At 35.9% G+C, this 10,753-nt stretch overlaps 1 protein-coding gene across 2 annotated transcripts; it reads right to left on the reverse strand.

The window, feature by feature from the left end:
• Nucleotides 1–5,608: 5,608 nt before the first annotated feature.
• Nucleotides 5,609–10,535, reverse strand: LOC112526964. Of its 2 annotated transcripts, XM_025137429.1 has the most exons (5): nucleotides 10,475–10,535; nucleotides 10,150–10,326; nucleotides 7,940–8,201; nucleotides 6,834–7,843; nucleotides 5,609–5,907 (listed from the first exon to the last, which is right to left on the reverse strand). In XM_025137429.1, the coding sequence occupies exons 1-5, from the start codon at nucleotides 10,490–10,492 to the stop codon at nucleotides 5,875–5,877; spliced, it is 1,500 nt and encodes a 499-aa protein (XP_024993197.1). In that variant the 5' UTR covers nucleotides 10,493–10,535; the 3' UTR covers nucleotides 5,609–5,874. The 2 variants fall into 2 exon arrangements, with proteins under 2 accessions (XP_024993197.1, XP_024993189.1); XM_025137421.1 differs by having other exon boundaries at nucleotides 6,834–8,201.
• Nucleotides 10,536–10,753: the final 218 nt, after the last annotated feature.

Genomic DNA, 10,753 nt, shown 5'->3' on the forward strand with positions numbered 1-10,753 from the left:
TAATCACTATATACTTACATTTATGAATATTTAATATTTATTGATCATTAATATTTATTTATAGTTAACAACTATAAGCAATAGTTAATAATTAATATTAATCAGGGTCAAAGTTGAAAAAATTGTTAAAAAACTCTTCATAAGCTACTCCAAATAGCTTATCAATAAACTAGTTTATAAGCTACTTTATAAGTTAATTTATGTGCATCCAAACGATTACTTACAGAATAAGTTAACTTATATTTGCCAAATAATGTATGTGTTTTCAAGTTGTCATAGAAACTATTTACTGCATATAAGAACCAATCATCAATAAACACATAAAAGAGTATAAACATCAAGGGTAAAAAAGATTATCGTTTAAGAAATTGATACGAGACAAAGAAATAACGAAAATAGAGAGTTGCAGAAGTCCAAAGGGAAGGGTTTTGTTTTAACCGTGTATGTTCAAATCAACTTATTCACACCTCGACTTATTCTATAGGCCAGAAATAATGGATTTCATCGTTTTTATGGTTACTTCTTAAATGGTGAGGTCTTCTCTATACACCAGAGCCCTTACTTCATTTCAAAAAAATATGCCGCTTCGAGGCTTTACCAAGGCTAACTAATATGGCCAGAAAAATCCTCACAAAAGCTCTTGTGGACTTTTTCAAGCCCACTTTTCGTCTTTACGTCTGTCAAATTCCCACAAATACAACATAAACTTTTTAAGTTGGTACGAAATGATCAAAGTGAACCACAAAGGTGATGCCTGATTGGTTTGAACTTGGCTCCAAAGATCAAAAGTATCAGGAGGTCCAAGGTTTAAATCCAAGGAGAAATAAAAATCCCCTTGTGGCTACGGAGGTTCAAATGCGGTGACTCCGGGATATCTAAAAAAGCAGGTGGTCGTCCTGGTATTAATCGGCTCGCATAACGGGTTGAATATCCAGGTTAATAAAAAAAATATCAAATTGATGTGATCTATAAACATGTCCAAGACAATCGAACTAGAGGAGTTGACCAATTACTGTATTCATCTGTGTCCATTGATAAATCCAAAAATTCCAGTTTTCAGTATTCATATAGCTTTAGAATTCATTTGGGTTGTTAGATAAGTACAACCCTTGTGTTACCATGATATTTAGAGAGTAATACATTGGAAGACTCGGTTTTAGCATTGACCTTGCATCACAATCTTTTATTGGTCTGTAACTTTTTTTTCCCGATTCAGTTTCTCTTTAGTGAATAAAGATCAATCATATAGCTTCAGTTTCTCTTTGATTGTATAATCGACATCGTGTCTTATTACTCATCTTGTTTCTTGATTTGTTTGTTCTACATCGTTGTTGGTAGCGGTTATGTCTTTATTGTTGCTTTTGAATAAAGATTGCGACTTTATTGTTCGTGACATGTGATACAAACTCAACAAGTGATACCAGAGCTTCGCTTTTATTTCATAGTGTGTATTTAAAGCATTGTTCGAAGACTACGTCTTTGGGTATTTCGTTTGTGCATAAATCACCTTGATTTGTTTGCTACTCTTTGGATACACCCACCAAATTCGTTTTGAACAACCAAACTCGGAAGGAAGGACACCGAGTGACTGAGAGGAGTTTCTCGTCGTATATGGATCGTAAAGGGGTGACTGAAACGCCCCAAATTTGGTGGTTCTATCAACATGATTATTTGTTTGGTCAAACAGTTATAGACAAGTGTGTTTGGGTCGCCGTTCATAGATTCATCAACAAAGGTTGATTAGATTAGAAGTGACATCTTCGGCATTTGAAAACCCTTGTGATCTTCTGCTCTTCGCAAGATTTGATGTGAGTTTTGGTTTTCGTTCTTTCTTTGTGTTGCGGAACACATTCTACTTGATCTGGTTCTTATCAAACAATTGGGCCTACAAACTTGGTTTTTTGTTTGGCTTTGTTTTATTGTCATTTGGAGTGTTCTGAAGATATTGACAGCGAGTGTGGAGCATTCGAAGATTTTGATGTTTGTTTGGAGATTTGCTCAAATTCGTTGGAGGACTTTGGACTTTTCGGTTTAAAATTCCGTCATTGATATTCATTCGTTCAAGGTGGAGCTCATTGTTGGTATAAGTCACGTTTTTATCGTTGCTTTTGAATGAAAATGAAGAGTGCAATTTTATTGTTCGGGACATGCAACTCTAATTCAACAATTACTGCACCATGTAATTTTGTATATAGTTCAATTATAATATGCTAGAACAGAATGTTTTATTTGTTACATAGTTATACTTTCTTACTCATATGCTTTAAAAGGGCTGAGCTTAAGCCAATAAACGAGTTAATCGATTATGAATTCAAGTCTATAAACGACCATCAAGCTCAAACTTGATAATTAAAAATAATATCCGAGTTTAAGCTCGAGTCCTACTTTAAAAAAGTTATTCGAGTTTGAGTCTGGTATTATTTTTCTGATTCGGGCTCGAATAGCCTACTACTTGACTCGGCTCATTTACACTCTTGTACATATGGGCGAGTTCAATTAGGGTGTGTTTGGTGCGATGGACAGGGTGGGACAGAACAGGACAGAACACATTTGTCTTATGTTTGGTGTAGCTTTATGTGGAACTAAGTAGAACTAAGTAGAACAAGAGTGGGACAGGGTTGTTCACCCTTACCCCCTAGAACTAAGTGGAACATAAAGTTTTTTACCACACTACCCTTTCTGCTTCCATCGCTTCCTTCAACCCCTTTCTTCCCCACACCCTTTCCCCGTATCCGCCTCCATCGCTTCACAGCAATCGGCGGCGACTTCTACTCAATCGGCGGCGACTTCTACCTAAATCGGCGACTTTTCCTCTCTCCATACTCAGGTACACGATTGCTTCATCTCGATTTTGTTGCTGATTAGAAGCATCTGGGTTTGCTGGTTTTAATCGATTTTTTTTGCTTTGTTTGATCTCGTCGGTGGTGGTTTGTTTGATGTGGACCTGCAAAAGAGGTTCTTCGTGGGTTTATCTTGAACCCGGAACGGTCTTCATCTTCTTCTTCAAAGAGTAATCGGAGGTTGAGTGATGTTGAGACCCATGAACTTAATAAACCCTTATCTGGAATTGCTGGATGGCTTAATTCTGTAACGAATAAGCTAAGTCCTAGCCCTCCATCATCTTCAAATTTGAAAACAACAGAGAGGATTGAAGGGTTTGATTCTGTTAGTAGTAGTGCACTTGATGCTGCCATGGATGAGGTTAGGACTTGGGATTTAGGGTCTGGTAACTCTAGGGATCCAGAGGTAGAAGAAGAGTATCAAATACAAATGGCTTTGGAGTTGAGTGCTAGGGAAGATCCAGAAGCATTTCAGATCGAAGTTGTTAAGCAAATCAGTTTGGGCTCTTGTCCTCAACAAATATGTTTGTTGCTAGTTCATTGAAAATGATGAAGAGTTAGCTCACATTGTTAAGAAATATGTTTGTTGCTAGTGTTGTTTTGAGGAAAAATTCATAATTGAGAATTGTAGAATAGATGCATATTGATGAATGTAGTTGGAATGTGAGTTTTTTTGGTATTTTTAAATAGTATTTGTAAACATTTATATTGATTATTTAGTGAAAAAACACTAAACAGTTTACTGGGGGTAAATTGGTCATTTTAACCAGTTCTGTCCTGTCCTGTCCAGTCTTACCAAACGCTGAACAGCTGTCCTGTCCTGTTCTGTTCTGTCCTGTCCTGTTCTGTCCTGTCCTGTCCAGTTCTGTCCTGTCCTGTCCAGTCTGCACACCAAACGCACCCTTAGGGTGCGTTTGGTACACAGGACAGGGACATGACAGAGATCCCTGTCCCATGTTTGGCATGAATTTTATGTGGAACAGACAGGAACAGAATGGAACAAAGTGGAACAGACTTATATTTTACCAATATAACCTCAAAATAAAACTTAATTCTCTTCTAAAACATCAAATATGTCTTTCTTTTACATTTTATTCATTCTTTAAATTTTATTTATTATATTTTATGTTTCTTAAACTTTCATTTTATTGTCCTCAAAATATTATTTTTATACGGTTTCTATATTTTTATTAATTTATGTAATTTATTATATATTAATAATAAAAAATAATGTAGAAACGAAATAGAAATAAAAATAAAAATAAAAATAGAAAACCACATAAACTTTTTATTTGGTGTCATTTTAATTGTTTTGACGAAAACTTCAAACGATATATTTTGTTATAAAAAATACTTATTCTATTATAATTTAATAAATTACATAAATTGTTTTCTTGATTTTATCACTGTCAAACGTATTGCGTAAGGTTCGCGCATGCAATTTGTTGTTTTCGATGAGTTTTGTATGTTTTACCTTGATCAGAGTAGTAAATATTCGATTTTGATCTTACATGAGTGATTGTACAGGTGATAGGTGAATTCTTTTGTTTTCTGGAATCCAAGTTTTGTGAATGTGATGACACTATATGAGATCACTAGCCAAATTGTTATCTTGATGCTTATATTTTATTTACTATTTGATATTTAATCCATTTTAATTGATTGTGCGCTTGTTGGTAGTAGTTTTTTCTTCTTAGTATGGAATACATATAGATTTGCTTCGATAATGGATTCTTGATGCTTATATTATATTTACCTTTTTCATATATCATTAGTTGATTATGAAATCATGTATTTTTGCAAGTAGTAGTGGTTTGATGTAAGTTATATTTTGCACACCGTATTTGTTAACATTTACATTGATTATTTAGTTAAAAAACACCAAACAGCTCATTGGAGGTAAATTGGTCATTTTAACCAGTTCTGTACAGTTCTGTCATGTTTTATCAAACGCTGAACAGCTGTTCTGTCATGTCATGTCCTGTACTGTCATGTCTGCGTACCAAACGCACCCTTAAAAACCTAAGTTCCGTTGTAAACCGGGTGATAGAGAAGCATGTGCTCGTGTCCCAATTCCCATACATTCACGAGTTATTCATCACAAAAGGTATACCATTCATTATGGGTGGGTGACTCATGTATCATTTATTGAATAATGAAAACATTCATTATCATGAATGTTTACGTTCATCATTCATAATGAATATGGACAACCGGGAACACATGTTGTGCTCTCTTTTATCCCCCAATTCACACTAGTAAAAAAAGATTTGCAATTGAACTTTCCTATCTCTCTAACAAGAAAGGTGGTCAATTTGCGAGAAGACGAGAATTCCCAATAGCATATATATACATACACACACACATATATATATATATACATACATACATACATATATATATATATAGGGTTGGGTTCACGTGAGACCAGCCTGTTTTCATGAGACCCGCGAGACCACTTTTTTACACTTGAAACTTCACAGTAAAACACTGTAAAGGTAAAAAAAACCGAACATTCACAACAAATACACTATGATATATATACATACATACACACACACATGATACACATACATAATCATATATGATTAAACACATATTCTGTTGACCGACACATAGCGGGTGACCTTTGGTCGAGTTCACCAAGTCGTCTGATTTACATGTAGGGGTGTTCTCACATTTTCATAAATTAATGATATGTTATAAAGGTGCAACTCCAACCCTCAATTGAAAAAATAGAACTGGGTTGGCAACTAGATTAGACAGAAGTAAATTGCCATACTGATTTACCAATTAACAAGGATAATTAAACTTGAGTAACGAATTATGTACCTCCATCAAGCAAAATGCATGCATGGATGCTTCATGAAACAAAAATATATAACTAAAACCCAGACTTCCATTTTCATAAATCATAAGCTTGCAATTGGTGAGACACACACACACACACCCCTTCAATATCTGAACTAATCTTTAGGCATATAAAAGTCACTTACGATTGCTGGAAGATGACATTTTGAAGCACCCAACTCCTTCACCAACTACGTTCCTCCGACAACGAAATTAGCTGCATAAATGGAGAGATTACACACGATTAGGTACAAACACCGAAAGGGAATTTAACAAACTATTTACTTGATGCATGTATGTTAGCAGCTTATTTGGCCAACTATACATGATTGTTTGTATTGACTTAACAATATAGGAAGTGGCTTATTCAGTAAGTTTATAGGGTGAGTTTTATGCAAAAAGTCAAGTTTTTTCCAAATCGGTCCTTCCCAATTAAAAAACACTCTCATTTCATCTATGAAAAAAACCCTTCCAATCAAAAAATCTTCCCTACTATACAGACAGATTAATCCACACAAACAACTTTATCCATACAGGACCTATGGAAAACCAAACAAACAGCCTCTTAAGGAGAAATAAAGATGCAAACTACTATATGAAGCCAGATTTAGAACGTAAATCAGAGCACAAGATTCAGGCCAACGGCCTAAACCTGTCAAGCTATGCTATTTAACAATTAGGTTTAGACAATTTGTCCAGTCTTATTCTTCTGAATTTTGTTCATATAAATGGTGTCGACCGTCTTCTTTGTTGGTAAGAATCATATCTGGCTATTTAGCTCAACGACCTTCTCCGGAAGCAGTTTTGCAAAATGTTGTATTTTGAAGTTTCTTGGGGGCAGTTTTACACCAGAGGTGGTCTGTTTAACACCAGGGTACGTCAAATGAAGGTCATTTAGTTAAAAGAAAATTTTAGCAGGTCATGCTCCTAATTGAAAGTTAATGTAAGGTTATTAACCAAAGGAACCTATCATATCTTCTGTAGATACAAAAAATACGTTGAACCATGTAAATATTGGTTTCATTTTTCTTTCACTTGTTGCAATTATTATTTTTATCTGATCATAGAACAGAACAGATGTGACGAAAAGGCTGAATGTGTTCAGTTACAGTATGAAAGAATTTTGGTATAGAGGAAACTAACCTGGCAAGCAACCTCAACCATGTTCTGGCTATCCGCAGATGGGTCTTCTATCAGACTGGTTTTCTCCTGTTCAGGGGAGAAACTTGATCTCTCTCCCATTTTCCGGCTCAAAATGCTCTTTCCAGTATTAGAGCAATTATCGGATTTAGAAGATAGATTCTTCTTGCGTTTCCTGCTGAATGTATACTTCAGAAGCCTGTTTTTATCATTATCAAAAGCAGATCCACCAGTGTGTTCAGCAGATTCTTTGGCAGCAACTTCATTTTTTTCAACCACTAACTCATTTAGCAACCCGGTGTTCTCAACAGGATAGATATGAAGAGGCCCAGGTAATTCATCGTCCTTGGTTTCTTCAGAAGCATTTGTAGATGGTGATATGGGGGCAATCATCTGATTCATCTCAGCCACAGATTTGTATCTGTATTGATGTTCATCTAATTTCAGACCGGCACTGCCCGAGTTCTTTTTGCAACGGGAAAGAGCAGTACGTGACTTGAACAATGAGGAAATTTCATCCAAACATCTCACTTTCCTTTTCCTAATGCTTCTACGGAGGGTACAGGCACTCTGTTCATTGGTTTCTAAAAGTTTTTCATCCCTTCCAAGAGAGTTCTCCTTGAGGTTCAAATTCTCTGGCACTGCGGTGGGCTTGATAACACGGCAATCGAACCGAGAAAGTTTGGGGCTCGATTGTGCATATCTAACCCTGTTTCTTGGAAGTCTTTGAGCTTTAACAGATTGATCTTTGGCAACACTACTGTTGATGAACAAAGCTTCGGATCCATTAATGTTCTTTGGATCTATATTCATGTCTTTACTCTCAGCATCAATAGACGATGGAGCACATTTTCCTGAACTTTTTTCATCCACATTTATGATTAACTGTTTTTTTGTGCAAAGTTCCTGGGCAGGTCTATCTTCAGAAATATTTTGTCCATCCACCAGATTCCTCTCAATTGCTCGAATTCTATGAGTATATCCATTTCTACAGAAATCAGGCTCTTTGCTTCCTGTGTTTACGGAAGCTAAATTAGGGTTACCAATGAAGAAGTTATCTAAGTGAGGACCTGATGTTGCAGTCTTGTTTGCTGAGTTGGAACACCTACCGCATTGGGAAGAGGATCTGAACTGCTCAGTAACATCTATCTTCTTATCATGAGCTGTATCTTCAATATCATGCATGTGTTCGTTTCCAAATGGTTCATTTGACTGTAGCATGTGGCTCTTCTTCACTTCCTCGAATCTTTCATGTGCCTTTCTCAGTTCCTCTCTAAGATCAACTATCACTCCTTCTGTTTCGTTAAGCTGAGCATCCAACTCTTCAATTCTTTTTTGCTGGCCCAACGTTGTCATTTCTGCTTCAGTTGTCTGTATCGGGGAAAATTCAGACAGTTTTGTGTCAGTAATAGAAGCTCATATAGTTTTCATTGTTATAGAAGACAAACAAGGATAATTGTAGGCATAACATGCAGTTATGCAGATAAGATCATAAATATAATTATTTATGAGTTATACAGTGATATGGTGACTAACTAGTGTGCATTATTAGACAAGAATCTCACTTTGCCTTCCCTATAATTATATGATGATAGTGGTAGCGATAGTGCTAGCCATCTTATAGAAAATATTTTACAAAAAGTTTACTAGGGGAAGGATCTTGCACAGCCTGCCTCTTCCCCAGTCCATAGTGGTATATTTGACACACCCTACAGCATCTTCAGTTGATTGTTCATCTAGTCCTCTTCAACAGTTGGGATAGCAAAATGACACCATCAGTGGATAAGAATTAACAATAGATTTGGGCTACCTAATGCAATGTAAGATATTTTCCAGTGTACGATATTTCTACCTATCATATAAGTTTGGTCCAACAGGATAAAAAAAGTTGTGTGATCTTTCATAATAGTATGTTGTATGCTTATTTCTATGATGGACTTCTAGGATAAGTTGCAGCGTGATATGAGTCTTAACTCAAGAAAGTAGCTCAATTAAAGTAGAAAGAAAAAGTCGAAATGCTGTGGCATCTCAATTTCATAGAGCAAGGGTTTTTGAGATAAACGTTCTGCACATGGTTAATTAAACCAAACCAACTAAACAGGTCCAGTAAATCCCACCCAGAGGTGGGGTCTGGGAGGGGTGGGATATACACAGACCTGACCTTCACCAGAAGAGTAGAGCGGGTTTTTTCCTTGTGAAGACCCCCGGCTTGTGCAAAGTGTGCAGAAAAAAGGATAGAGTTTGCAACAAAGAATGCGGAAAAAACATAAGAGAACATTATAAATAGAATTTGAAAGCAAGAAAAAGTAGTGCTAAATTTTGAAAAGTGAGTTGGAAGTAAGCAACAAAATTCTAAGAGATAAATAAACAGAACATACAATAGGAAGCAGGTAAAAAGGATATAGTTTGCTGGACATGTTTAAATGTTACGTATCAATAGCAACCAATTTAGAGGCATGGAGAGCTTGTGCAACCAAGATCAGAGTTGAATTCGGTGCTTTTAAAATACTAAAATGAAAAAGAAAACTGCCTCTCAATCCCACAATGAGAGCTGTGATTCATGAATACAACTTTGAGATGAACTAAGATACCAGCTTGCAGCCTTGAAGGATTAGAACTTAGAAGTAAAAGTGACATAACAATGGAAACTTTGAAACAGGGAAGCAACCCATAGATGGATGTAGTAGTTAAGCCTTGTTTAGAAACATACACAACCAACTTATAAATAAATAAATTTTGATATGGAACAACTGTTTGCAAGTTGTAGGCATGTACTTTCAAATTTTGAAACAGGCACAAGAGATCCACTGTGAATTGTGATGATCTAGGTACAACAATTGCCGAGTTCTTAATTTATCACTCAACATTATGATAAACAAAAGAGAAGTCAAAATTCACATATTAGCATTCTTGGCTCCCATGTCATATCTAGAAGTCAATGTGCCGATATATGCCTGCAAAGTCATAATCATGACACACTCAGTGGTAAAAACTAAAAATATATATATATATAACCGAATGTCCGAATATAAACCTACGCCATGCTTGTATTCCACCTCAGAAGTGGACAAGCCAGAGTTAAGCGTCTATATGCAGCAACTCCTGACCCTGATATTAAGCCGATACAATCACAGAGTCTTTCTGACTTCTCTTAACTACTTTGAAACACAGAAGAAAAACATTTAATTTTACATAGTAAGGTTATCATATAGTAAAAATCATCCAATCCATAGCCAAGACAAAATTGGAAGGATAAATCATAAACAAGAAACTTGAATTCGATGCTCAGAAACCTAAACTAAAGTATAAAAAGCAATACCTTGGCATCGATTATGTGTTTGAATCGAAGAAGCATCCGAAGCGCCTCGTCTTTAGTGTTGTGCAGATCGTGATGAAAGCGAAGAGCTTTACACTCCGATACCATTGCTCGATTAGCTGCCTCTTTCGCTGTATTCAGTATGATCTCCGCGTAAGCCTTCTTCAACGCCTCCATTTTCTAACAAAATTTAAACAAAAATCAAGTTCTATTGATAACACTCAAAAATTACACACAGAGATATACATGTATATATAGCATATGTAAAACTGTGCATAATGTGTACATTCGAACAGCAGAGATTGACATTTTGAGATTGAGAGATTACTTGCGCTTGATCTTCCATTCAAAGACTGTCAAAGTTGAGGTGGAAAGAGAAGGGGAAAGAAGTAAAAAGGGGTAAAGGCGAGGGAAAATTGGGGTTCCTCGATGCGAAGACTATCGTCTAACCGAAAAGTTGTCGTTTATGTTTTTAACTGATATGAAATTTTCATTTAGGCCCTTCTACTATTACCCATTGGCAAATAACTTACCTGAGTTCAAATATGGGCATTTTGAGTCCTTACAAACTATAAAGAGGTTTTTATTCAATTAATTGTAATATTTT

Source organism: Cynara cardunculus, assembly GCF_001531365.2.
Source record: "Cynara cardunculus var. scolymus isolate 2C chromosome LG 1, CcrdV1, whole genome shotgun sequence".
In the NCBI taxonomy this organism is placed as follows: Eukaryota; Viridiplantae; Streptophyta; class Magnoliopsida; order Asterales; family Asteraceae; genus Cynara; species Cynara cardunculus.

Coding starts and splice junctions, on each gene's coding strand:
- LOC112526964 (XM_025137421.1), bottom strand. Junction 8,202..10,149: donor AACACATAATCGATGCCAAG/GTATTGCTTTTT, acceptor TCCCCGATACAG/ACAACTGAAGCAGAAATGAC. Junction 5,908..6,833: donor TGGTTGAGGTTGCTTGCCAG/GTTAGTTTCCTC, acceptor CCATTTATGCAG/CTAATTTCGTTGTCGGAGGA.